The sequence below is a fragment of the Botrytis cinerea genome, chromosome 8, assembly GCF_000143535.2.
Source record: "Botrytis cinerea B05.10 chromosome 8, complete sequence".
Lineage (NCBI taxonomy): Eukaryota > Fungi > Ascomycota > Leotiomycetes > Helotiales > Sclerotiniaceae > Botrytis > Botrytis cinerea.
The window spans coordinates 152,373-179,472 of record NC_037317.1 but is presented as its reverse complement, the minus strand read 5'-3'; the positions used below and the strand labels follow the sequence as shown (position 1 = coordinate 179,472).

Here is a 27,100-nt window from a genome sequence, read left to right as displayed (position 1 = left end):
CATCAACGTTTGCTGTTTCTTCCTCAACACGCTCCTTTTCAATCTTTTCCTTTTCTAGTCTCTCCTTCTCCTCCGCCTCCACTAGCTCATCGAGAGTTCGTAAACCACGACGAAGCATTTCAGATTCACGTTTCAACAGGAAACGTTTCTGCTTTCGCAATCGCAGGATTTTAGCCATAGCCTCTTCTTCTTCTTGATCCAACCTCTCCTTCTGTCGGGACAAACTTTCCCAATCACTTTCAGATGGACCTTGGACATCGCATTTTTTGCTGCTACGAATGCATTCACTGCACCGCGAAGAGTCAGAAGGCGAAACAATACATTTGCGACCAGTGCGTTCGCACAATGAGCATGAAGGCATTTCGAAACCTTTCTGTTCAACAAGACGAGCAAGACGGATTTGTTCTTTTCTTTTGTCAGTATTCAGAGGAGGCATAATGAAGAAAAGAAGAAACACCACAATCATTAGATATACAAAAGGGAAGACGTACTAATATAAACGCTTGGGACAAGCGCTAGGCTAAGAAGGGGATAGTGTTACGACGGATTAATAACAGGCTGTAGAATCACCAACGTATAGGCTATAATGGTATTATAGGCCTCAGTGATTCAGCTGCAGTATACCGGGGGACACTAGGCACCCAAGGAAAGCCTCAGGCATGTATATAGTATTAGTCATAGGATATCCTAGAATCTTAGGATACAGTTCCTAGGACAATAGGTCCTAGGAAACACCGAACATAACTTTGCAAACTTTTCGCGAAGTTATATTAGTAAGATCCCAGGGGGTTAGCCCCAGGACAAAACAATAAGCTAGGACACCAAGAGTCACGGGATTAGTGTCCCGTGATGGACAGCTCAGGAACGACAGCGCTCCAGGAGCGACCGGCTGTCCCAGCTGTCCAAGTGAGACGAAGATCTATATAAGGGAATGGGTTTCATTATAATGTAGAGCTTCGTGCTCAAGACAACAACCATTAGTTTCATTACTATAGTTACGAGAATTGCAACCAGTTACAACCTTATCGAATTCCTACTTGAAGTCTAGTCTAAACCACCTCGAGAGATCTCTAGACACTTCCACGTGACCCTAGAGGCAGCTCCCGTAACAATATACAAACGAGGACAAGCAAACACATCAAATTGATTTAGTTTTTGTTTAGTTTTTGAAATCACTTTTCTATACATTGTTATATAGCCCTGAGTTAGGGCAGTTCAAATATAATCTTTATATCTCGGAACTCATATAGGAAGTATTTTAAACATTAAAAAATAGAATTTCCCAGAATCAGAGTTATAGTTTATATGATCAAAAATCTGGTTTTTAATAGTCATATATACTTGTTTTTTTTTATAAAAAAATTCAATAATATCAAAATATATATCAAATAATTAGATTATTTAATATAAAAGATTAAATGATATTATATAGCGTCTTAAAATTTCGGATAATAGCTCAAAACAGAGTTGTCACCCTTTTTTTATATTTAATAGGATTATAAATCGACTATTAATTGTATTAATTTTTTTATTGTATATTTGATCTCCCCCAGCTCAGAGCTACACAGCCTGATGTTTGGTGAACAGATTCTCTAAATTGAATGAAACTATATTGACCGAGAATAAGAAGATTTGGTGTCATTATATTCTCTATCTCTCACAGGATTTATTCTTCTGGGTTGGTTCCACCTTATCTATTTATGGGTGAGAGTGATTTGCTTACGGAATAAGTTTGTTGAAGGGGCTTATTTCATGTACGATTAGTACTTAGTGAAGCACGATTCTAACTTTGAAGATATCTATTGGTACCTAGATGCCGGTGATTTGCACTCAGTGAATTTCTTCTCAATAGGAAATGTTGCTGGTCTGGAGAGAAGCATAGAATGACTAAAGGGCGGGTGGTTGCATCCACCTTCTGGTATGTGCGTTGTCAGCCTCGGCTATTGGCTTGCTTACTAAAAAGTCTGTCAGCCTACAGGTAGTTACTCTTTCTCTTTTCATCACCCATTATTACCATCACCCATTACCATCACCCATTACCATCACCCGTTACCATCTCCCATTACCATCTCCCATTTTTATCAATTACAATTATATAAGCACTATTTTTCTATTTCTATACCCCTCCTCTGTCACTATCGCACGACGTCTACAACGAATCCGAATCGCTTCTGTATCGTGTTGTATAAAAGAGTTGTTCTTTGCTGTATCTACTGCTTGAGGCGACCCTGCTCGTGGTAGTCCTTGTGCAATTGCTGCTTAGAACAACCCCGCAAGTGTTAGCTTTCAGCAGGATTTACACCTACGCCGAGAACAACTCCAAAACAACTTATACATTCGGTTTTGTGGATAACAATTCCACATCATTTTGAGCAAGAGTCAAGGCTGCTCCATAGCCTGGGTGGGTGGGAATCACACGTAAAGTGTGGGCTTACATTATTCCAATCCAATCTTTTTTTATATTCATCAATCGCTAATTATAGTTATAGATAGGTATGAATCATGTCGAATCCAACGAATATTTTGATCGAAAAACTCAAACTACGTTGTCTTCTTCGCGAAAGAGTGTTTGTCAAATGGGAAGATCAATCGGGTGCGCCTTGTACGCTAGGTTCTCGCCTGAAGCGAAATGGGCAGAATCTCGAATTTTTCCTAGCTGCATACCACGATGAGGAAGGACGTATTCACATTCACTTTTCTCTCAAGGCATCAATCATACTCGGAGGCGATAGGGAGAAGATAGAGATGTTGTTAGTTGTTCCCCCAGACGCCAACTTCGCAGAGTCGTCCAAGCGACGTTTAATATCGAATATTGGTAGTTTATCTCGTCTCGATGCTTCTGCCATTCACGACGCTGGACTCAGCGATTCAGTACATGTTATCTGTTTACAATTCGATCTAAGTACAAAAGGATTCATCGTCACAAAAGGAAATAATGCTGCAAATGCAACCATCAAACCCCGGAATTACACCTCAAAAGAATTGATTTGTGGCCTCGAATCTCTCTCTGATACGAAAACCTTCACTGTATATATCAAGCCAAATGATTATGCGATGGTGGGTTTGGAAGAAATTCGTGATCGCTTGAGTAACTCCCCGATCGATATACACAAAACCAATATCAACGAGATATATACTCAGCAAGTGCCTGAATTGGTGGAATGGAATAAACTTGGCTCAATGTCGCTGCTACCACCATACACCAGGAATCCTCAACTATTTACAGAAGTGCAGGCTCCCCGGTCACTGCCAGTCCTCGAACAGGAAACGTCATCGGTCAATATTGTCTCTCATGACTGTGAAGGGTTGTTAGATATTCAAGTGAATTTGGATGACATCGAAAACGATCCAAGATATATCGAAATGAACTTCGGTGTGGATTCGGACGAGGAACAGCTCGCCAAGGAACAGCTCGCTAACTTGGACTCTCGGGGATTAAATCAGCAACTTGATTATGATTCCAAGGTATCACAAGCTCTTAATTCCAAGGTATCACAAGCTCTTGATTCGAGGTTGTTGAAATGGATACAAACAGCGATACGAATAAACTCAAATGTCCACGAACACAAACATTTGACCATCAAGTTTTCAATCCTGGGTAATTGTGTTCGTATATCAGATACTAGTTTATTTGATGCTACTTTACTCTGGTGTTCTGCATTATTTTTCTACGACCCGCTCAATTCCGACCCCGATAACACTCTCGGGTTATGGAAGGAGACAAATTCGTGGCTCATTTCAGATATAGCCAAATTGATTCGATGGGCTAATGGAATTCATCATGGTATCGAAATGGGTCCGGCATTAAAGCAATTTATGAGGCTGGGTGATGCTGCTCGTACTACTGCTCTAGATAGGAGATGCAATCGAGACGAGTATTATGATCAGAAAGGTGTTTGCATTACTCGTGTGTTAACAGAGTTCAGCAAGCTGGGTAATAGTGATAGCAGAGAGAACAAATCTGTTTGTGAAAAACGGAAAAGTTTGGAAGCTCATTGTACTGCTTCTAAGCTAACCAAAATGTAATTTATTCAATGCTAGTTAGTTTGCGCTCTTTCGTCTTCTTATCTTAATGCAATAGCCTCACTTCATTCTTCAACGAATTCTCCCCTTGATGTTTGTTCCTCATCCTTGACTCCAACTTGTTTGCGCTCTGGGGTCTTTCAATCTCCGGCTGCGTCCCTTCTACCTCACCTTAGTCTTATCTGAGGCTTTACATGTACCCACTTCGCGTGTGCTTTCTACTATCCCAATCTCACCTCCCCTCATATAGTCTGTTAAAAAGAGCGGCTATATGAGCTGAGTACAATGTGCCAGACTTGATCAATCTTGGAAATGAAATGGTCAGGAAGGTTGTATATCATCAGACATCGACGATGCTACTTTTCCCTGTTCAAGTGGTTGAACAGATGAATCGGTTTTGGATGGTGGCGGAGTTGTAAAGTCGAGACTTTTTGATACAGATGTGGCACACTAATTAGTATACCGGTAGATGTTCCGATAAAAAGAAAAGAAGATTTGAACGAGGACTGATAAAGAAGAAATGTTGAGATTCTGAGAATGTTGAAAGATGGACAAAGGCGTGAAATTTTTGTACTTTATTGAGTACGATTCTGACTTCAAGGTTTTTACAATGCTTACTACAACTACCCCCCCAAAAAACACAAGAAAAGGAAAGAAGAAAAACAATTCCTAGCTCATCACCTTCTCCTAGAAATTTCCTCAATTTTCATGGAGTCGGGGATCTATTATAAGATCTTGCATTTCATCAATTCCATTTTCTTTCTCATCGATATTATCACATTTATCTTCATTTTTTTTATTCATCTTCCTCAGCCGTAATGGATTTTTTTGAAAAGCAATCAAAATATTATTGATTTTATTTTCAAGATTATTTCTTCTATTAAAATCCATTACTGTTAATTATTCAATCAAAACCTTTTTGAAACCTTCGATTCTTTTTTTCGAAATACTTTTGAAAATTACATATATATTCTTAAATGAAACAAAAAAGAAGTAATTCTTTTATGAATTCTAGTGAATCGAAATAAGGATATACAGTGGATATATTGAATCAGAATTCTGCCTCCAAATTTATTACTAATGTCTCTGCATGAGTACGTTTAGTTCTTAGTATTTAACTGATGAATAAATAATCCCCATGAGGCTTAGTACTTACATGAGTACGATTAGGTCTCAATATCATGATTGGTTATTGTGCCTTTAGTCGAAATCTTTTACACTCGTACTAGTATAAGTACGAATCGGCCTTACCATTGATTCACGAACCTTCATCACACCCCCCTTTTCTTTAACCGATGTTAAAAGATATGCAGAGCTGGCATTCATTATAGGCCTATGCTTCAAAGCGCGTAGAAACTACTATGCATAGACTTTCACTGTTCAATATGTATTCGGAAGATTTAATTACAACACATAATTAATATATAAGACCTCTCTTTTCCCCTCCGACTTTTCCTCATCATCAAAACAACTCCTTCTCATTAAGATAAATCCTTTAAAGTTTATTAATTATTACTCTTCAATTGTTATACCCAATCTAAAAAAGAACATTATAAATACTATAGTTGGAACTGTAGCTGTAAAACATGATGACTCGCGAATGAAAGGTATATTATTATATTATAAGGATGAATTCATCTCATTGAATAGAAATGAATAGATATTCAGAAAGGTTTAGAACATATATTGAAATATCATTTGAATACTATTTATACTAGCCGTCGGGGAAAAAGAATTTTTCAGACTGTGAATTCATAGAAGTTTTTTATCTTTTTTTCTTATTTTTAAGATATATAAAATTTTAATTTTAATTATTTAATCTTTATGAGGGCCAGCCCTCAAATCCCTGATCCTCGCTACGCTCGAGATTTAATTATAAATAATAATAATAATAATAATAATTTATAAACTCTACTAATCTCTTACTTCTAATATATATAAAGATATTAGAAATGTAATTAAACTTTAAATATTAGGATGAATAATAATAATGAATCAATTAATATATTATAGCATCAAGACTTTTTATTGCTTTTCTATAACTATACAAATTATATAATTTATATATATATAGATTCCATTCAATACATAATAAATTTAAAAGATTTATTATTATATATTTAATTGAACCAATCACATTTTGTTCTATAATAAAACCTCTCTTTTTATATTTCGCATTTCCAAAAAATGTTTGCTTTCTTTTGTATTGTTTATTTGGAATATGGGTTACATTGTTATATTACTATATATCTAATTCTGTACTATATTTCAAAAGCAATTTCAATTTTATTTAAATATTATAAATAATAAATAAGTAAATAGTAATATTCTTATATATCTTATTATTTTATTAATAAATTATTAATAATTCTATAAGGGGGGTCTTTTTATTTTTAATATATCTCCTATAATTAGATTATTCTTTTTTATTTATTTATATAAAAATAACTACATTGTAATCTATTATTTCGGTTGTTATTATTGATTGATTTGTAATAATCCCTTTTATATTAATTATTTCTATTTGCTTTTAATATTCTAAACAAATTGTTATTTTTTTTAATAATAAATTTTGTTATTTTAATAAAAGTTCTATTACTAAATATAATTATTATTACAAATAAAAGAAAGTTTGTTTTTTAATATTTCCTTGCTTTATTTTCAATATAAACCTCTTATATCAAATTCATATCTTTTAATATCTTATTCCAAATAATAATTAAGAAAATAAGAATGTTTTTAAAATAATGATTTACCGATATAATTAATATATTAAGATAATAAAGATTTTTCTTTAAAAAGAAATTAAATAAAAAAGGATTTATAAATTGCAATTTATAAAGGAATTGATTTTTCTTTTGATATTCAAATTGAATAAAATTAATAATCTTATAAAACATATTATAGATTTATATCAATTCATTATCGATTGCTTTATTCTTATCCCTTAATATTGTTAATAATTGATTTAATAATTCTTAGAATAATCTATTTACTTTGAATATCGCCATTGTAGTTTTTATTATATTATTAATCGCTATTTTAAATTCAAATAAAGAAAGGGAGTTTATAATTTTGATTATATATTCTCATATTGTATATATTATCATTAATATATTATAAAATATTTAAACTTTTTTAAAACTCTTAAATAATAATTAGAATTTGAATATAATAACTGGTTTTCTAGATTACTATTATATTTCTATTTTATTAAATCAAATAGGTTCTATTGTTTTTATAATAGTTTAGTAAGACTTTTGAAAAGGTTTTATAAAATTAAAGAGGAATATAATTATAAATTCTAATGAATTTGAAAAATCTGTTTTTAAAAAGAATAATATATTGGATTAACTTTATTAAATTATTAATATTTTATATTATTTCTTGAATAAAAGTGTATTGATTTTATTATTTAAAAGTTTGAATAGAAAAAACATTCCTTTTATTATATCTTATTATTCTCAATCTAATAAACTCACAATTAGATTTATTATTTTCCTTTTCATTTTTAAATCATTACAATTTGCTTTTCATAATATATTAATATCTCATTCTTATTTTATAAACTTTTTTAAATTCTAAAAAAGAGTTTTTAATATTATTTAATAAATCTATATTAATAAATCTAATAATTAAATAAATTTGTTTTAAAAACTTCACTTTGAAAATTCTAATATAAAATGAATTTTCAAAAGATAATAAATTATTATTAGTTTTTCAATAAAAGTTTATTTTATTAATAAGATTTATAAAAATGAAAAAGAAAAAGTTGATAATCAAAATGAAATTAATAAAGGGAATAAGATTAATTAAATTGAGTTTGTAAGTTTTAGAAGATATATTAATAATATAGATTTTATTCTTTTTAATAATTAAAATATTGTAATTGATTTTTTAAATTAAATAAATAAATTAGGAAATTGATTTCAATCTTTTAGAATTCTTTTTATATAATAAATCATTTGAATTTAATTATTGATATATTATAAATTCAAAGAAATTATTCTTTTTGATTTCTTTATTAGATAATCCTTTTTAAATAATTTAATATAATATATATATTCTAAATATAAATTTTATAAGATCTTTTTATATTAAATATTTTTAAGCTTTTTTTTTGTTTTTTTTTTTTTCTATATTAATAATACTTTTTCTTTATAATATTCTTTTATTATTACTTTTATATTTTCTAAATTATAAAATGCTTTTTATATATCTTTTATTAATTAATAGTCTTTTTATTATATTAGATATTATATATTTTTATTTTTTTTTTATATATTAAAATCCTTTTTATTTTATATTTTATATAATCATTAATTTCTTTTAATAATAATAGATCAGCGATACTCTATTATTTATATTATAATTCGAATAAAAAGATATAAAATATATTATAGATTTTATAAATAAACAATAATCTAAATTCATATATTTATTTATTAGTTTTTATATTTATTATAATAAAGAGATCTATAAATCAATTAAAGAATTTTTTTTTAAATTATAATTATTTAATATTCTTTATATTTAATATTACTTTATCCTCAATATTATATTATTATAATAATCTTTTTATAATATTCTTGTTTTTCTAATTGATTATCAATTTCCAGAATTCTTTTAGCTTTTCTTTTTCTTTTTTTAAAATATTAATACACTTATATATTGCTAACACCTTTCCTTTTAAATCAATATTCTCATCAATATAATAAAATATAGATTGAAACTTATATATAATCTGAAATAAACTTATATTGATTATACTATATCATGTTATATTATATATAAATTTAATAAAAGATAATAATAATATTCAATTGTTTTATTTATAATTAATATAGCAATTTATATAATAAATTAAATTTTGATTTTATTATTCAATTTAATTATCGATTTGTAAATAAAATGCCATTAATAACTTATAACAAATTCACAAATAAAATATTAAACTATTCCAAAATTTATTAATGAATTATAATCCCTTATTGAAAATTATATCTTTTAATATATCAAAATCTTTAAATATTATATTAATTATAATATCAATTAATTTAAAAGACAATATTATTTTATTAATAATAATATATTAAATTAGTTTTATAAATCTATCAATTATTATTAGAATAAAATTATATATATATTTTTTATATTTCAAAAAAAATAAATCTATAATAAAATCTATAATTATCTCTTTTCAAAATTCTTTTAAAATAAGAAGAATTTATAACTCACTATATAACTTATATCTTTTAATAATGATTTATTAATATATTATATATATTTTAATATATTATTTGATATCTTTTCTTATTAAAAATTAATAATATTTAGATTTTAATATTTCCAATATTTTAATAATATTTTAATAATTTTTAATAGGATTATTATAATATATTTCTAAGATTTCTATTCTAAAAATATTATTTAATAATATATATATACTCTTTTTATATTTAAGAAGTTCATTAATATCCATTTATTATAATAAAATATCTTTAATAAAATATAATTTTTATCTTAAATACTCTTTATTCTTTATAAAATCATTTTCTTTTTGAAATTACAATAAAGCTTTTTCTATCGATTTCAATATAAATTCGAATACTATTTCATCGAATATAAAAATACTAACAATTCAATATAATATTGATTATTTACAATCAATTTTTATTAATAAAATTAATTGTTTATATAATAATAAGCTATATCTTTTCCTTTATAAATGATTAATAATAATATATAAGGGTTTCGTTTTTATAATGAATTTATAAAATAAATTTATAATAATTATAATATTTTTTAATTTATTTTAAAATGTAAATAATATATTATTGATATTCTTTATATCAATAATATAATTAGAATAATATAATAATCTATTGATTAGATTCAGTTTCTTTATTCTATATATTATTTCGAAATTATAGATTATTAATATTTCTATTTATTTAATTTATTTATTATTAAGAATCTTTTTTATTATAAAATGTTATAAATTATTATAATTCGATTTCATTACAATTGTATACCAATTATTTATCAAATAATAATGTTATTATATAAATGTAATATATATTATTAATAATTTCTAATTGTAAATGAAATATTATTATTTTATAGGATTTAGTTTTTTCAAATAAAATGTGATAGAGTATTATTATTATATTAATATTTTTATAATCTCTTTTTTAAATAATTATAATAAAATATATTTTAAAGTAAATATCAATAAATCGATTTCAATTATAATATAAAATAATAATTCGAAGTATTTGAATATTGGTATTATAATAAATGCTTTTTTTAATATTTCAAATATATTTTGGATCTCTTTTATTTATATAAACTTCTTTATCATTTTATTTTTCTTTATTCTTTTTATAAAGGCAATTATTTTATAAACTATTATCGAATAGATTCTAATAAATTATTGATAAAAGTTTACAAAGTTCAGAAATATTTATAATTCTTTAAAATTTGTAGATATTAGTTATTCTATAATAATTTGAATATAATTGGATTTTATTATCATTTTTGTTTCCAAAACAATAAATTTTAGAAATTCAATTTTATAAATATAAAAGATATATTTTTTTAGTTTTACAAATAATTTGTATTCTATAAAGTATTCGAGAACTCTGTGGATATTCTATATATGACTTTTTCTATTTTTAAAATAAATCAGAATATTATTTAGATATACTATATATATAATATTTATTAAGTCTAATAATGCTTGATTAATATATATTTGAAATATTACTAAAATATTAATTAAATTGAATAATATAACTAAATATTCGAATTATTTATATTGTATACGAAATACCATTTTTTATTTATTACCTTTTTTAATATAAATATAATAATAGATATTTTGCAAATCCAATTTAATAAAAACAATATTTTATCAAAATTGATTTAAGAACTTATTAATTAAAGATAATAGGGTTTAATCCTTTTTGATTATCCTATTTAAATCCTAATAATTGATACAAAGTTAATAGCCTTTCCCCTTTTTAAAAATAAATATAATTGATATTCTTATTGAATTAATAAATCTCCTTATCTATTCCTTTTTTTAATATTCTATTAAATATTCTTTTAATACTATTAATTCCTTTTCAAATAAAAAATAAATTGATTTTCAAAAAGATTTCGAATTGATTTCGAGATTAATATAATGCTTTATTAAATGATATTTTGATAGAATATTGCTTTCTTTTTTAAAAAAGATTTGTTAATATTTTTAATATTCTTTAAAAATATTTAATATAGAAAGTATAAATATCTGGCGATATTCATTGTTTTTATAATAATAGGGTTAGATTTTTAATAATATAATATATATATGAATACTCTTTTTCATTTTGTTATAGAATTCATTTATAGAAATCATTTCGAAATTATTAAAAGAGAGGTGATAATAAAGAGATATCGATTTCCAATCGATATTTGAGTTTATTATTTATAACTAAAATAATCCAAATATAATATCGATTTTGAATAAATTTAATATAATAATAATAAACTTATAAATAAAGATTTTCTTCTTTCCCTTTTAATCTTTTATTTTAATAAAAAACTAATAATTATTATATAATAGTATTATAATATTGTTCGCAAATATTAAAACTATTCCTTTCTTAATAAGTAACCAATCCCATTCGATATATTTGAATTGTTGAATAATATTAGCTTATGCTTTTGAATCAATAAAATATCGAAATACTATCAACTTATCTTTTGATTAAAATATTATTATAATAATAAAAATAATATATTCTTTTATTTGAGGATTCAATATTAATAAAATGTTTAGAATAATAATTAAATCTAAGTGTTTCCCTATCGAAAAGGTTGTAATATAATTCCTAGGCATTTTTTGGATTTATAATTTCCTTTACAATATTGATATATAATAAAGTTTCAACAATTGAAAATGTAATATCCCTTTTATTAATATTTATAATAAATAATATTCTTTATACAGTTTGTATATAATATTATAACGGGTTTGATATCAATTAATTCATTTTTTTAAATCTTTTTTTAAATTGATTTTGAAGGTTTTATAGTAATATCTATTTATTATTCAACTTCGAAACGGGCTTGCTTTAATAGATATTATAAATTTTGGAATAACTGGATCCACTTATAGAACCCTTATAATTCATCAATATCTTATTTATAATAAAACTTATCTACATTTTTCAATTTGTAAGTTTATTTTATTAATTCGCTTTTGAATTCTGGTTATTATAAAAACTCCAATATTCTCTTAACTATATACAAATGTAATCCTGTAAGAAACCTTTTTTTTCAAATATTATTTGTTTTTAGTTTGATATCCTCTTTTAAACTCTCCAAATAATTTATAAATATATTTATTGATTACCCTAATTATTATTTCACATAAATGATTTATTGGATTACTTATCACTATTGATTTCTCTTATTTATAATAAAGTTATATATATATTCTTTAAAATCGAATCAGTTTAGACTAATATTAATTAATTCACTTTTATATCAATATTATATCAATAAAAACTACTTTTTAAAGTATTAAATAATATAATCAATCTTTTTTTCATTTATTGGAAAATAATATCCATTATCACTTCGAAATATAATTTCTATCTAAAAGAAAAAGTCCTTTACCTTTTTAATATTTTCGTTTACATATTTCTCTAATCTTTATAATTTTAAAGATTTCCCCTAATTAAATACAATAATCTGATAAACCAATAATAATGGGATTGCAATATTATTATTATTAATCGGGAGAAGAATATATAAATTGCATTTTATAATTCTTTTATAAATCTATTTTATTCTCTCCATTTCCTTTATTATTTTATTAAATATCTCTTTTTGAATTAAGCTATCTACAATATCAACTTATTGTTATATTATTACTTAAATATTAGTAATCATTTTTTAAAGACTTTAATTATCTTCATTAATAAATCATTATTATTTCATTATTTAATTTTTATTATTATTATTTTGAAAAAATTCTTCAATACCTCTTTTTAATTAGCTTGAAATTGTACTAAGGAATTCTTTACTATCTCTTTCAGGTATTCTTTTTATAGAAATTATAATAATATTGATGGTAATTTATTATTTAAATTAATTAATGAATTATTTCTTTTTTAAAGAATGAAAAGAATTATTAGAATAAATAATAGTAATAAATTAATTAGTATATTATGGTATTAAGACTTTTCATTGCTTTTTTATAATTATACAAATTATACAATTTATATGTGTGCGGGCCTCATTCGGTACATAGTAGATCCGAGAGGTTCATTGTCACGTGTCTAATTGAGCCGGTCACGTTTTGTCCCGTAACATTAAAATCTTAAAATCTTATAATTCTCTTTTCTTTTCTAATTTTCTCTTTAATTCTCTTTCTAATTCTCTTCTTAATTCTCTTCTTAATTCTCTTCTCTTATTCTCTTCTTTTATTCTCTTTCTAATTCTCTTCTTAATTCTCTTCCTAATTCTCTTTCTAATTCTCTTCTCTTATTCTCTTCTTTTATTCTCTTTCTAATTCTCTTCTTAATTCTCTTCCTAATTCTCTTTCTAATTCTCTTCTCTTATTCTCTTCTTTTATTCTCTTTCTAATTCTCTTCTTAATTCTCTTCCTAATTCTCTTTCTAATTCTCTTCTTAATTCTCTTTCTAATTCTCTTTCTATAAATTCTAATCTAAATTCTAATTCAGATTCTAATATTGAAAAACATCCAAGGCAGCTGTGCCTCAGGCATTATATATTTGCTTACAAATACATCTTCAAATCCACCTTTATCGATCCTTTCAACTTAATCAATTGATTCCATTATTATTATAGATCTTATTCTAAAACTAATTAGATTATTAGAAAGCTTTCAATTGCTTTAATCTAATTACTTCTTTTTCAATTGAATTTTCTTTTCTTTTAAGATTGTATACTGAATTGAAGTTTCAAGCTTTCTTATCGATCAAAACAATCCTGCCCTAGTATCGGCATATTATTTATAATTAATCAAAAAGGGTTTTATAAATCTGTAAATATAAAAATGACCTGTTATATAGATATATAATTATATAATACATTAGTACTTTTCTACTTCGTTTGTTTCTACGAATCCATCAATTATAAATCTATTGATATAGACAAAATAGCTTTTCTTATATTTCAAGATATGATTGAACATTTTGAAATTCTAATAAGCCTGAAGTCATGGACTTTGTAAGCCTAATCGATCCCTGAGACGTTCAGTTTAAGGCGGTGGGCACCAGCCCCACCTACCCCCACTTCAGTGGTTCCACGACTCTCATTTTCGACTGACAACGCTTAGGATTGCTCTTGGCATATCTAAGCCTCTTCCGTATCTCCTTCTACTACTCTAATTGTCTCAAGGTTACTAGCAGCCCTGATTCTTGGACCCCACCTATATAAAATCCATGGAATAGGAATCAGGAGTATGGATAAGAATGCTAGTAAGCTTGACGCCCAGCCAATACCGAGATGGTTATACACTATTCGAAATCAGCAAAAGCTCTTAGCTTGACGAAGCAGCAAGACGTACTGTGTGTAATAAAGAGCGGGAAAGTACCGCCAAAAAAATAACGAAGTAAACCGGTAGCAGCCATGGCAGATGCGGCCGTAAGAGCTTCGTAAGTATCCGTAAGATATAGAAGAATGCTAGTCTGGGAGCTTTTAGTATAACAATTCATGAGCGTGCATCCTGATTACTGACAAATATGCACAGATTGCCCCATGCACAAGGGATCGTGGCAATAATAGGGACGATCCAATGGACATCTTCCCTGGCGGACCAGCCGAACCTAAGAACAGGTCAACTTTACGTCGCATTATCTTCAGAGACTCGTATCTCACCAAAACAAACCAATTGGCAAACCGAAACCGCCTATCATTGCTGCCAATAACCTCTGCTCAGGTGCCACCCTGCCAGTTCTTCCCTCACTTTCTATTTTGGACCATGCTTTTTGATAGAAACGTTTATCTAAAAAGATCATTGTAGGGACCCCAAGGGTGCACCCGATGCATACGCCTAAGAAGACTAGGCCTGTATTGCCGCGATCGAAATCGTAGACCTGGGTATATACATAGGGTACACTGGCAAAGAATGTGAAAATGACAGCGAAGGTAAAAGCGGCATACAAAGAAGTGAGTGCGACAATCGGCTCTGTCATCAGCATTTTCGTTGGCCTGAGGAGCGTAATGAATATCACACGCAGCAGTAATTGAGAGGCAGGTGGCTTTGGTGTGTCTGGCAAACTGTTCTGCTTCTCGTCTTTCTTTTGCCGTCTAGCGAGGATAACCTTCAGGTATGTCTCGTCAAGTAGAAACACTGGAATCCAAGATGCGATCATCATGATGGCAAGAGCCCACTGGGACCATTTCCATCCATCGATTGTTGCAAATTGGTGATGGCGCTGCGTTATGAAGCCGCCTATCAAAGGGCCGAGGGCTGTGCCTAGAAACGCAGTATACATGACGAATGTCACTGAAACAGCTCTATCTTTCGCATGAAACAGATCCGCCGCCGTCCCACCAACAACTGGCAGGCTGGCACCTCCGAAGAACCCAGCAAAGAATCTGAGAATACAGAGAGCTGTTATATTAGGTGAGAAGCCTGCACCGAGACTGAATAACGCGACAAGTGGAGGTGTAATTTTGTATGCTCCCATCCGACCAAAAATCTCACTTATTGGTGCACTGAGCATCGGTGCTAAGGCGAAGCCTAGCGTGTAAGTCGTGAGAGGGATGAGCGCAATGGTTTCGGAAACACCAAAGCCGAGTATGATGTCTGGGACAGCTGGAGTGCAGATAGAAGCCCCGAGGGCGCTGCGATTTTGTGGATTAGTAGGGACTTTTTGAAAGATCGAAATACTGACTCGAAGAAACATACATCACGAGACACAAAACTGAGGGAACCGCCATATTGAAGAACTTTTTCTGGATAGGCCAATTCTGGGGCAAATTTGAGTCATTCAGCCGCGCATTGACTGCCCCATCTGGATCTGGAGCCTTCTCATTGACTTCATCTTGTGAAGTCACAGTATTCTCTGATCCTGCTGGCCAATGCTCGTCTGGTTTCTCGCCGCTCTCTTTTTCTGTAGTCTGTATTTCAGCTTGTTGAAAACCATTTGCAGCCATCATTGTATACCAGCTGCGTTGGGTATAATGAATGGTTTAGAGGACTACAATTACTCGCTACACGCTGACACTGTTGAGCTTGAGCGTGTCTCAACTTGTTCGTGAGATTATATCTGAGGGAAAAAAGATCAAAAGATAAACAAGACATCTATTTGATGAACCCGGGGCTTGGAACTCTGTGATATTTTGTCAGGAGAAACGCTCCACGGTAGCCAACCGTGCCCTTGTTCTGCCTGTGAGGCTGTGATCAAATAACTAGATGATCTGCGTCCAATTTGGGCGGGTATCAGTAGGCAGTTGGTGAGACTGTAATGAACCGGGATGGCATGCATTACATCGGCACAGATTTATAACTGGCATTTGAAGAATGCATTAATACGGGCTGCTGTGTAACTTTTCTGGCGGATAAATTCGTTATCAGCTTGATTCCGATCAACATATGTGGAAACCTTGCGATTCGCATCCAAATATCTTGGCACATGCGGCGCGGGGGGCGTGTTTCTGCTGACATCCGTGAGAACTCATGCATCTCAAATATGTAGGGGCACACGCGGGTCATTCGGTATAATAATTGTTGGTGAGGCCCAGTGGAGAGGGAAAGAATGCCGAAGCAGGTATGAAATATCACATCCACCCGACGCCACACCCGGTTTACCTTACTACGCGGTGGATTTGGTCTCTACCTAGGTATACACCAACACCAAAATTCGATTTACGAGCCTTTTTATCTCTATATAAAGTATATCCAAATAAACCTGGAGACAGTTTTTGTTTTTTTCTCAAGACAATTCCCAAGTAGCCTAACAGATCTAATCTAACAGAATTTTTACATCTCAATTTGTTGATTTTTGAATAGATGAAGAATCTCGGGGCAGGAATTTGGGTATACAGAGACTAAACTCCATCGTATGCTTACCTGCACTTCCTCCAGCCCTTCTTGCATCCGCGGGCCCCTAGGCTTGGAAATGATAGACCCCATCTCTTATTAGTTTATATTACACAGCTCTCGTTGTATCATTGGCAAGCAGATCTCGTTCGTGCATTCTCTTGAAGCGAGCGACTTATTAGTCATCCGCATCCACTTTCGCAGAGCATATTCAGACCTCATTTTGAGTTTATCAACCAAGAAATCGATTCCTACTCTCTTTGTGACCTACTATCATACACTTCACCAAGCTAGACTAACAAGACATCTTTTCACCATGACAAAAAAGCTCCAAATTCTTCATTCTGGTTACATCTCTTACAATCATCATGACCGAGTTGCCGACTTAAAGCGACTGGCTTTTCACTTTCTTTTCACTTTCGTGTCGAAGCATCGTTGCAACCTGTCAGACAGTCAATAAAACTACACGGGTCATCCTACACAGAGTTTACTAACCAGTAGTTATTCGATAAGACAGTGGATCTATCTCCAGTCCCTCTACCAGCTCAGCCATAGTCTTTTCGAGTGCGTCAATGACGAACTCTCTCTCATAGTAGCTATCTTCCCAGGCGGATGAAAGGGTAAACGCTCCACCCCAGCTGTAGGGATTGAATGTTATCATCGGCGTCGCGCAGTCGCAGCTTACCCAGAAATCAGTAACGCGCAGTTTTGATGCACCGGTCGTATCGTCACTATCGCCGCCATATTCGCTCTTGACAATCATATCCATCTTCCCAAAGCTACTGATCACGGGAGCTTTTGGAAATGGACATCCGGGTGAAGGAAATAGGGCGAAGAGCTTTGCTATGAATTGGATGTACGACTCGGTAGACTGCAGAAGATTCAGCGTTTTCCCACCACCGGGTCTCTCGTAACGTGTGAAGTCCTGTGAGTATATCGTGTTCAGCTCGTTTGCGAGCTCACGGAAGCTCTTGCCTACTGCGTTATCGATGCGTAGCGACGCCCCTGAGACGTAGTTACCGGTCGGCTGCGAGCATTCCTGAGCTCCGGCTGCCATCAGTAGCATCCGAAAGTTGACTGGTGCGAAGATGGCGTATGCGTCCGCTCCTGGGTCCTGGGGGAATTGTGCTGCGGTACGGATGACAGCTGCGTTCACGGCACTAGTCACTGATATACCTTGCGTTTGGCACCCACTGATCAACTTTGCCGAATCCTCTACCGTCAGACGTATCGCTGCACGCTGACAAATGCTAGGCGTTGTCGTGCTTGCATTAGATCGGGTGGGGAAACCGATACTCTGGTGGCCTTTGGCAAATGTCTCCACCATTTCATCAATTTCTGCTTTTTCTTCCGGCAGCGGGGCTGGTAGATACTTTCGAACCAGGCTCTCGAGGCTTTCGGGTACAGCTAGGAGCTGTTTGGATCCGTTGTTTCCCAGGGGAGCACTCGAACATTGTTGTAATTCATCAGCCAGCGCGGATAGGAAGCTATCGGCAAGAAGAACCAGCCCATAGCCGTCAGAGCGCCAGTGTGCCGTACGAATCACTACCTGCCCCGGATTTGGGAGCCAGTGGCATGTGGCGGTCGTTCTCTTGGGGGAAGGGGCGGAGAAAAGTACGTCGACGTTTGGGCAGTTGGGGTGCGTGGTGAACGACGTGCGGAACTTTGCTGCATCCCAGGGTTGCACAGAAATGCTCGACTGCTTGCGAGAGTCGAACTTGCTCGGGGGAGAGATTTGAGCACGTAGCGCTGGGTATCGTTGTCCGAGACTCTCCCAAGCTCTCGCAATAAATTCCTCAACATTTGCCTTTGTGGGCGGGAAATGAAGTTGCAGGACCACGAAGAATGAGGTGTGCTCGCGGTTAATTGAGCCCTTGACCTCGCTGATATTGTTGAACAAGTCTTCGAGAGTGCCTACATGACGGGAGAAGCTAGAATGCTCTCTAGTCGTCAAATTGGAAGGAAGTACCATTGCGTCATTTTTTGGTTGAACCTTTAGGTCTTTACTATAGGAGGTATTGAGTGAAGGTATGAGATCTAATAGTGATCGAATCAACTTGTAAATTCCCATTTTGTAAGATTATGTGACAAGTATTAGCCCTCCGTCAACCAAGCTCGAAAGTCAGCTGCAGAAGCCTACTGTTTTATCCTGCAATCATTCTAGCCTGGATACGACTTTCTATGAGTAATTCTTTTGCGCAAGACATAGACGGGAGGGAGGGAGGTCGTAAAAGTCTCCCATTGGGTGCCTCCGAGTCGTATCTCATCAGCTTACTTTAGGACATAATCATAAAATTAGCACCTACCTAGGCAACTACCGGTTGATTATTGCGCCTCATAATCACAGTTTTCTTTATCTCCCAGAGCTCCCGTCTGTGCGTATGGCCCCTAAGTGAAACGGTAACACCTTACCCTAATCGTTTACTTTGGGCGACCACCCTGCTCAAGGGCGGTGGGTTAAGTTGCCTTCTGGCACAACAGAAGCAGAAAGCAACTTAACAAGAGGTGATCTGCATGGCCTTGCCAGTATTGGTAATTATAACCAAAAACAAATTTAGGGCATAGACCAAGACGGTATGAAGTTCATCCGATGTCAGCCTACCATGCAGTCTGCAGATTAACCTGTGAATTGTGATGGGCGAGTCTCACAGTCTCCTTACTCAGTCTCGGCAGTTATTTAGTACGAAATACCGGGGTTCTTGAGCTTGGACAGATGCCGGTGACAGCTAGATAAGGGTGCGTCAGCACTAGCTCGCCTAAAATTTCTTATCATATATATTCATAATTTGGGGGCCGAGACGGTCGATCGTGATTACGAGAGCGGAGCATATTACTACAATTCGACACTTTTCTGCAAGTCTACGGCGTCAGGTTTAAAATTAATGAATGGCGCCTTTTCTATTATTGCGTCAATTGCAAGGAAGAGGTGGGTGGCAACGTAGATTGGAGCTAGGGCGTGGGGTAATCTAGAAGCGACCCCAGACCTTTCGTCAGGTGGCAGCCAAAGTCCAACCAATCAGGCAGCCAGCCACTGAAGATGTTTTTATGCTTCCGGACAGTCATGGTTCGGTCCCTTAAAGCCCGACCTTGAACCATCTCGAGATTCAGCGAACTCTTGAGCCTTACATTTGCATTCTCCTTTCAAGTCTTGCCCCGCCCACGTACCCGTACCATGGATCACTATACTATTGCTCTAATAGTTTTCGTAGGCTGGGTTATATATACAGTCATTTGGCGTGCATATCTCAGCCCCCTGGCGCAGATTCCAGGACCGCGTATAGCAGCATTAACATACCTGCAAGTATTATGCTGCACCACCTATTTGAGATGATAACTGAATTTGACTTATTCTAGTTATGAAGCCTATTATGATGTCTGGCTCGGTGGGCAATACACATTCAAGATCATGGAGTTGCATAAGAAGTATGGACCAATTATGCGGATCACGCCAGATGAACTCCATATCGCTGATCCAGTAGGTTATACATGCCAGTGTCTGCAGCCCGCTCAGCGATAGTAACCCGGAGTAGGATTTCTTTGATACGATTTACGCCAGTTCTGCCGCACCCCGTCGGTCTGATAAAGACCCTCGCTTCACCAAATTTATAGGGCTCGACCTAAGTGTCTTCTCTACGGTTCATCATGACAAACACCGCCAGCGTCGCTCGGCTCTACAGCCTTATTTCAGTATGGCAAATGTGAGAAGACTGCAACCAGTTATACAGGAGAGACTCGACGTCATGTTGAAACAGATGAATAAATTCAGGGATACGGGTGATGTATTGAACGCGAGTTGTATGTTCTCGGCTTTTGGGAATGGTAATACATCCTAATCACCTGAGGCTTTTTTGAAGCTGACAGAGTTCTATTAAGACGTCGTGAGTATTTATTCGTTCGCACGATGCGATCACAGACTTGGTATGGGTTTATGTGAACTTGATAGGCGATCTGGCAAGAGCTTATCGATTTCTAGAATCCCCCGATTTTGACCCCTCATCACGAAATGCTGCTCTTGCAGGTATCAGCTCAATACATTTCATGAAACATGTACCATGGGTAAATAACGTGATGAAAGCGCTGCCTGAGACCCTTGTGGAGTGGCTACTGCCAGTCCTATCATCGTTCCTCAAGCTAAAGCGGACATCCAAGAGACAAGTTGAGGAGATCATGGCCGGGGAAAATGAAGCATGGCGCGGAAAAGACCACCTAACCATATTCCACGCCATTCTCGATTCTAAGCTTCCTCCCCAGGAGAAGACAGTAGAGCGGCTGTCTGAAGATGCTCAGGTCTTAGTCATGGCCGGGACACTCACCACAGCATCGACGCTGGAGTTGATAACATTCTGGCTCCTGCGCCAGCCGAAGACGTTGCTGAAAATGAAGGAAGAATTGCGTACCGTAATGCCCACAGTCGATGATGTGGGTACAGTACCTCTTGCTGCGCTAGAGAACTTACCTTTTGTAACAGCCGTAATTAAGGAAGGCCTGCGGTTGAGCCACGGCCTATCCGCACGTTCGCAGCGCATTGATCCTGATAGCGCGATAGTCTTTGTAGACAAGGAGACAGGCAAGGAATGGACGATACCACCGAAAACCCCAGTGAGTATCACCAATATACAAGTACACTGTGACGAAGATATTTTCCCCTGTAGCAGGGACTTCATCGCCGAGCGCTGGCTCGGTGATGCAGGGAAGAAACTGGAGAGGTACCTGACTAGTTTTGGCAGAGGCAGCCGCAGTTGCTTGGGAATAAATCTCGCATACGGTGAGCTTTATATAGTGCTGTCGCATGTGTGGAGGCTTTGGAGTAGTAGAGAGGCGAGAATCGGCGATGAGATTGGCGTACTCAGTCTATTTGAGACGGACCTGTGCGATGTTCAGATAGAGGCGGACTATTTCATTCCCACGCCGCGAAAGGGGTCTCAAGGCATCCAGGTCAAGGCCCATACGGTATAGAGATGTATTTAGAATTTTAGGGCTAGTTCGAATGTACAAATCCGACCTGAATCTACACCAAGAAAATCTGGTGAATTTTCTGCTTTTCTGAAAGCAGATTCTAAATCTATATTTGGATGTAGAAGACTTCAAAAATGAGAATTTTGTATGATATTTTATAAATCAATGAATTATTCTATATATTTTTCAAAGCCTTAAACTCAATCTATTTTTCAAGTTGTGGTTTTAAAAGATTTGTATGAGAGAATGGGAAGTGCGGGTTGTGAACGAAAAATAGAAAAAGTAGTTTTTGTTTCTGATCTGACAAATAACCGGTAATCCCACAAGCTATTATAAACTCATATACCTTAACCCTTTAATAAATATAAATTTTAACATAATCTTCTATTCGTTACTATGAATGAGATATTCTGAACACGAGAGATAAGACCTCCATTTACACCATTACTTAAACTACCGAATCAGCTGTAGTCTCAATGCTCTCTGCGCGCTTCTGCCCAGTCTGTCCAGATTTGGCAGATTCTCCACTCTTACCAGATCTCAGCTTCGCAAGAGGCACTGCATTTCCGTGCTCGTCGATATGTACATAGGCATTGGCCTTTGTATCCGCAGCTCCAGTTCTGTAAGTTGAACCACCACTGAAGGACCTAAGCAGTCGACCGATTGAGCTGGTAGCCTGCTTAGCAAAGTTACCAAGAGGTTTTGGTATTGTTGGGGCCGAGAAGACGATGATCGCAGCCGTCATCTCGACGACACAAAAGAGACCGGCTTGGGAGAAGAAGTAGGCAACATCTTCCGAGTCGGAATAGATATATCCCAGACTCATCCGCGCAAGAGCTGCACCACAAGATCTATATGCTTCCCATTAGTCAAGGTATATTTCTGCTTGTTGAGATAAGACCTACAAAAGCCCAACTGCGAAGACAAGGGCGACGCCAATCTTCTTGTCTCTGGACATGTGCAACCTCCAAATGATTCCCTGTGGAAGTAGCAGAATGAATACGTCTACCACGGCATTTATAGTGCCAGTGGCGATTGGGAGATTCCTGGTGTTGATGCAGTGGCCTTGGATTGTGATGTCCCACCAAGCCTCACGCGGCTTGCAGGCCGAGGAATCGACCGTAATGGCGATGAAGTATGTAAGAACGTTGATTGTTCCCAGGATATAACATATCCAGGTGAATCGTCGTCCAGCTGAACCGAATATGTGAATCCATTCAAGCAGGATCAGCGGTTTGATAGCCAGCATTACAGCCGAGTAGAACTGGAGCCCGTAGAAGCCGTTCTGCATGAGAGTCAACGAAGTGGACCAAGCTGACAGGAAGATGGTTCACCTTATAAAATGGGGCCATAGCCCCGATACGGAAATTCCACGTGTGGACCAAGTTTCCTGTAGTTCCATTCATTCTCAGCCAGTACACACAATGTGCAATGAAGATACACTAAGTGTTGAAGCGTTAGTAATCAACTCGAGAAAACAATGCGGAGCCCGTCCGAATAGACGTACAAAGGTCGGAAGAATGAGATCTGCGAAAATATCAGATTGTCACCGAGATACGGGTGGAAGAGAGAGTAACTTACAATCCTGAACTCTTGCGGTTTTCGTGAAAATGAATTTGGCATAGAGACGCAGGACGACGAATACGGAAGCAAGTGCAATGCACACAGAATAAATGCCAATAACGGTATTGTTCCCGTTCGGTGGGTTATCAAGATTTTGTACCTCGCCAGCGGGAGGTTCCATAGCTGGGAGGTCAAGAAAATTGTCTGGCATTGACATGATGCTGGCGATAGATTGTGATGTGAAGTTTATTTTGCTTCTGTGCTCCTTGGTAATAAGGAATGTAAATGCAAAAGACAAAAGGTCGACAAATATTCCTCACGAGGCTGGGTGCCCCGATAGAAGTCAACGAAGTTGGGTTGGCATATTACCTCTGAGAGTAGATTGAAGGCCGTGTCAGCGTAGCATAGAGGTGTGCTCCAGGTGTGGTAAGATTTACACCATCAGCACGTACGGGAAATGATGTTCCGTACTATAAATTGTACCACCTACCGATGTTGAAAGTTCTTGCGGCACAGCGCCTGTATGGTGGTGGGTAAGCAGTGGTCAGCCTGCATGCTCCCAGTGAATGTATATTGTCCAGTAAGGCCTTGGCTGCTGCGTAAGAAAAAGCTTGCGTGCAATAGCCTAAAAATGGCCATGCGGTGTGCTAGATGTGGGATTGTATACGGCAGGGAGTTGTATTCTGTAATATTGAAAGATAAGGATGGGTGAAGTTTATTAGTACGTAGCCTTGTCATTGCATACTAGAGCACGATTACTACGGTAAGCCCAGAATCTGTTGGTCTTGGCCGCGCATATTCAGGGGATGTGATCTGCAACACCAATGATAAAGGAAGAAAGGATGCGTCAGTTCTGCAATTTCGCATACAGCATTGGTGAGGGGGGCGGAGAAGGGGGAGGGTATGCTTACTGTAACACCCAGCATGCATGCGGCTCGTTTTGGCAACTGGCAAGTGAATGTTGGATTCTGCCGGCGTAAGAGCCTTGAAATTAGGTAAATTTACTGGCTGGTTCGTAAGACTCGTAACCCAATAAAGATGCATTATTTCAATGCCTCAAGAAATCTACTCCCATTTACAGGAGATATCAAAGTGGCTGCATTCAGTGGTCGCAACGGGTGGTTTCGCGTCAATTCTCCAATACCCGACCCTAAGCTATTATTAACAGGGGGTCAATTAGAGGCGCCAATACCCGGTCTGTTATGAGTGGCTCAAACCCCTGTTCGTATTTGCGGGTCTTCGCGAGTGCTTTACATGTGCTAAACAGGTGGGGGTAATGTTTGTAATTCATGGGTGTTTTCTATAATGTAGTTTATCAGTGGCTCGGTCATATCAATGAATCAGCCATTTCAAAACACACCAAAATTAGTCTTTTTTCAATATTTACATTTTAATAATCAATCATTATTTTCTGAAATAAAAAGAATATTAAATAATAATAAATATTCAAGATTCGAAAATTTAACTTTTATTTAAATAATTCTATTATATTCTAAGAAAAGTCGAAAATGTCACGATTTTCGTTACAAAAAAACTATTCTTATAATAACTTATATATCAGTTCGAATTTCTTCTCAAAAATTTGAAACTCAAAATACTTATATATTAATATATTATATATAAGATTTTCAAGAAATTCTAAATATAAATAAAGAAAGTGTACGGTTACGCACAGACGAATCTTGTATATAAAAACAGTGGCCGACTTACTAATATGACCGAGCCACTAATAAACTACGTTACAAGAATCAAACAAATTATTTATAAGGCTGAAATATAGATTAGCGGGGGTCTTTACTACCGTATTCTTTTGGAAAATTGGAACAGAGCTAGCAAGGATCATTATGTTAAACTTATTTTAGATTTAATTAGAACAAGGCTCTTTTCTAATTTTAATAATATATAATATCAATTCCTCTTTTGAGTCATTTCCCTAGTCCAGGTAGATATAAAGAATTTATATTAATAAATCAATCACTTTTGATCAATTGATTCTATAAATCATTATTCAATATATTTTTATTATTTAATAAACCTATATTAAATGAAATTAATACAAATATCACTATTATATTTTCAAAATTAATAAAACCTTTGAAAAGAAATAAATATAATAAAACCTTTAAATAGTATACAGAAATATAAATTCTATTATTCTTAATGGAGTGTCTTATAAATTATAGAATATTAAAAATTAAAAAAAAAGATTATTATATTTAATTATTGTTATTGATTCTTTATATATAAGTTGGAAACTTTTGAAATTTGTTAATATTGTTATTTTATCTATTGAAAGATATTTATTTATTTTAAATTATTTTTAGTAATTATTCATAAATAAATAAAAGATAAAAATATTATAATAGATTCTAAACAAAATATTAGAGGTATATAATAATATTATAAATCTTATTAATTTAAATTTAAAAATCAATTATATAAATTCTTTTTAGAAATTAAAGCTTTAGATAAATTTATTCAATAAATATAATTTAAATATCATTTCGATATATTACTTATACAATAATACCCTCTTTAATACAATCAATAAAGCTTTAAAATATTATATAATATATTAATATATACATTTTTAAATAAACATCAAAACTATTTACAAAATATATTTGATATATTCTCAATTTCCTATATTTTATTCAAAAAAAATTCCAAAATATCGATTCTCCTTTTTTTTTACCTTTTATTTTTATAATATTTATTCAAAAAGAGTTATAAAAATTAATGAAAATGGAAGATATTTAATATCTTTATCTTCTATAACGTAGTTTATTAGCATGTGGGCCATATCATCATGTGGGCCATTTGAAAATACACTAAAATTAGGCCTTTTTCAATATTCTTATTTTAATAACTAATCATTATTTTCGAAAAAAAAAAGAATATTAAATAATAATAAAAGTTTAGCTTTTTAGAAATCTAGTTTTTATGTCAATATTTTTATTATATTATAAAGAAAGTAGAAATTGTTACGATTTTCATTACAAAAAGGTTATTCCTTTACTAACTATTTTAATAATTTGAATCCCTAATAAACATTTAGATTTTTATAATAATTATATTGAAAGTATGGTTCACATAAATACTAGAATAGGGGGAGCTAGCCCTAATTAGTACTAATAAAAAGCTCTGACTTATATCAAAACTCTTTCTCTTATAGATAATTTTAAAATACTTAATATAATTGCCCTACAAATGCTCTCTTATTTTACTCTATACTTTCTATTATACTCTATAAAAAGTCATATTTGAAATAAATTATAAGTTTGAATTTGTATTTGAATTAGAATTAAAAAAGGAAATATATAAAGTATAAAAAAAAAAAAAAAAACCAATATTTGAAAAAGCAAAGACTATCAAAATCATTAAGAAATAAAAGCCTAATTATAAAAGAATTGAAATAAAGGCTTTTCATTATCGAGATCCAAAAGATTTTAAAAATATAATAAACTAAATCATTTAATAATATATATA

At 33.1% G+C, this 27,100-nt stretch overlaps 5 protein-coding genes across 9 annotated transcripts; 2 read left to right on the top strand and 3 right to left on the bottom strand.

Annotated features, from left to right (window-relative positions):
* The first annotated feature begins 1,977 nt into the window (after positions 1–1,977).
* On the top strand, positions 1,978–4,098 carry BCIN_08g00350 (hypothetical protein). 2 transcript variants are annotated; one of them, XM_024694317.1, is made up of 2 exons: positions 1,978–2,401; positions 2,490–4,098. In XM_024694317.1, exon 2 carries the CDS (start codon positions 2,503–2,505, stop codon positions 4,024–4,026), a length of 1,524 nt encoding a protein of 507 aa, XP_024550106.1. In that variant the 5' UTR covers positions 1,978–2,401; positions 2,490–2,502; the 3' UTR covers positions 4,027–4,098. The 2 variants fall into 2 exon arrangements, with proteins under 2 accessions (XP_024550106.1, XP_024550105.1); XM_024694316.1 differs by having other exon boundaries at positions 1,978–2,425.
* Positions 4,099–14,099: 10,001 nt separating this feature from the next.
* BCIN_08g00340 (hypothetical protein) lies at positions 14,100–16,455 on the bottom strand. The gene is made up of 5 exons (XM_024694315.1): positions 15,959–16,455; positions 14,923–15,894; positions 14,783–14,870; positions 14,612–14,732; positions 14,100–14,561 (listed from the first exon to the last, which is right to left on the bottom strand). The coding sequence occupies exons 1-5, from the start codon at positions 16,207–16,209 to the stop codon at positions 14,398–14,400; spliced, it is 1,596 nt and encodes a 531-aa protein (XP_024550104.1). The 5' UTR covers positions 16,210–16,455; the 3' UTR covers positions 14,100–14,397.
* A 608-nt stretch (positions 16,456–17,063) lies between these two features.
* BCIN_08g00330 (hypothetical protein) lies at positions 17,064–19,617 on the bottom strand. Its single transcript, XM_024694314.1, has 2 exons — positions 17,588–19,617; positions 17,064–17,534 (listed from the first exon to the last, which is right to left on the bottom strand). Exons 1-2 carry the CDS (start codon positions 19,161–19,163, stop codon positions 17,506–17,508), a joined length of 1,605 nt encoding a protein of 534 aa, XP_024550103.1. The 5' UTR covers positions 19,164–19,617; the 3' UTR covers positions 17,064–17,505.
* Positions 19,618–20,085: 468 nt separating this feature from the next.
* Positions 20,086–22,108, top strand: BCIN_08g00320 (hypothetical protein). Of its 2 annotated transcripts, none has more exons than XM_024694312.1 (5): positions 20,086–20,389; positions 20,447–20,567; positions 20,623–20,911; positions 20,966–21,010; positions 21,066–22,108. In XM_024694312.1, the coding sequence occupies exons 1-5, from the start codon at positions 20,265–20,267 to the stop codon at positions 22,046–22,048; spliced, it is 1,563 nt and encodes a 520-aa protein (XP_024550101.1). In that variant the 5' UTR covers positions 20,086–20,264; the 3' UTR covers positions 22,049–22,108. The 2 variants fall into 2 exon arrangements, with proteins under 2 accessions (XP_024550101.1, XP_024550102.1); XM_024694313.1 differs by having other exon boundaries at positions 20,086–20,393.
* A 160-nt stretch (positions 22,109–22,268) lies between these two features.
* BCIN_08g00310 (hypothetical protein) lies at positions 22,269–24,116 on the bottom strand. 3 transcript variants are annotated; one of them, XM_024694311.1, is made up of 6 exons: positions 24,102–24,116; positions 23,630–23,982; positions 23,556–23,575; positions 23,383–23,490; positions 22,954–23,333; positions 22,269–22,899 (listed from the first exon to the last, which is right to left on the bottom strand). In XM_024694311.1, exons 2-6 carry the CDS (start codon positions 23,826–23,828, stop codon positions 22,497–22,499), a joined length of 1,110 nt encoding a protein of 369 aa, XP_024550099.1. In that variant the 5' UTR covers positions 23,829–23,982; positions 24,102–24,116; the 3' UTR covers positions 22,269–22,496. The 3 variants fall into 3 exon arrangements, with proteins under 3 accessions (XP_024550099.1, XP_024550100.1, XP_024550098.1); XM_024694309.1 differs by having other exon boundaries at positions 23,630–24,116; XM_024694310.1 differs by lacking the exon at positions 23,556–23,575 and having other exon boundaries at positions 23,630–24,116.
* Positions 24,117–27,100: the final 2,984 nt, after the last annotated feature.

Coding starts and splice junctions, on each gene's coding strand:
- BCIN_08g00350 (XM_024694317.1), top strand. CDS start 2,503: ATGTCGAATCCAACGAATATTTTGATCGAAAAACTCAAACTACGTTGT.
- BCIN_08g00340 (XM_024694315.1), bottom strand. CDS start 16,209: ATGATGGCTGCAAATGGTTTTCAACAAGCTGAAATACAGACTACAGAA. Junction 15,895..15,958: donor TCAGTTTTGTGTCTCGTGAT/GTATGTTTCTTC, acceptor ACAAAATCGCAG/CGCCCTCGGGGCTTCTATCT. Junction 14,871..14,922: donor TTGCCAATTGGTTTGTTTTG/GTGAGATACGAG, acceptor ACCTGTTCTTAG/GTTCGGCTGGTCCGCCAGGG.
- BCIN_08g00330 (XM_024694314.1), bottom strand. CDS start 19,163: ATGGGAATTTACAAGTTGATTCGATCACTATTAGATCTCATACCTTCA. Junction 17,535..17,587: donor GTCTTATCGAATAACTACTG/GTTAGTAAACTC, acceptor ACTGTCTGACAG/GTTGCAACGATGCTTCGACA.
- BCIN_08g00320 (XM_024694312.1), top strand. CDS start 20,265: ATGGATCACTATACTATTGCTCTAATAGTTTTCGTAGGCTGGGTTATA. Junction 20,390..20,446: donor ATAGCAGCATTAACATACCT/GCAAGTATTATG, acceptor GACTTATTCTAG/TTATGAAGCCTATTATGATG. Junction 20,568..20,622: donor AACTCCATATCGCTGATCCA/GTAGGTTATACA, acceptor AACCCGGAGTAG/GATTTCTTTGATACGATTTA.
- BCIN_08g00310 (XM_024694309.1), bottom strand. CDS start 23,828: ATGTCAATGCCAGACAATTTTCTTGACCTCCCAGCTATGGAACCTCCC. Junction 23,576..23,629: donor AACCGCAAGAGTTCAGGATT/GTAAGTTACTCT, acceptor ATATTTTCGCAG/ATCTCATTCTTCCGACCTTT. Junction 23,491..23,555: donor ATCTCATTCTTCCGACCTTT/GTACGTCTATTC, acceptor TTCAACACTTAG/TGTATCTTCATTGCACATTG.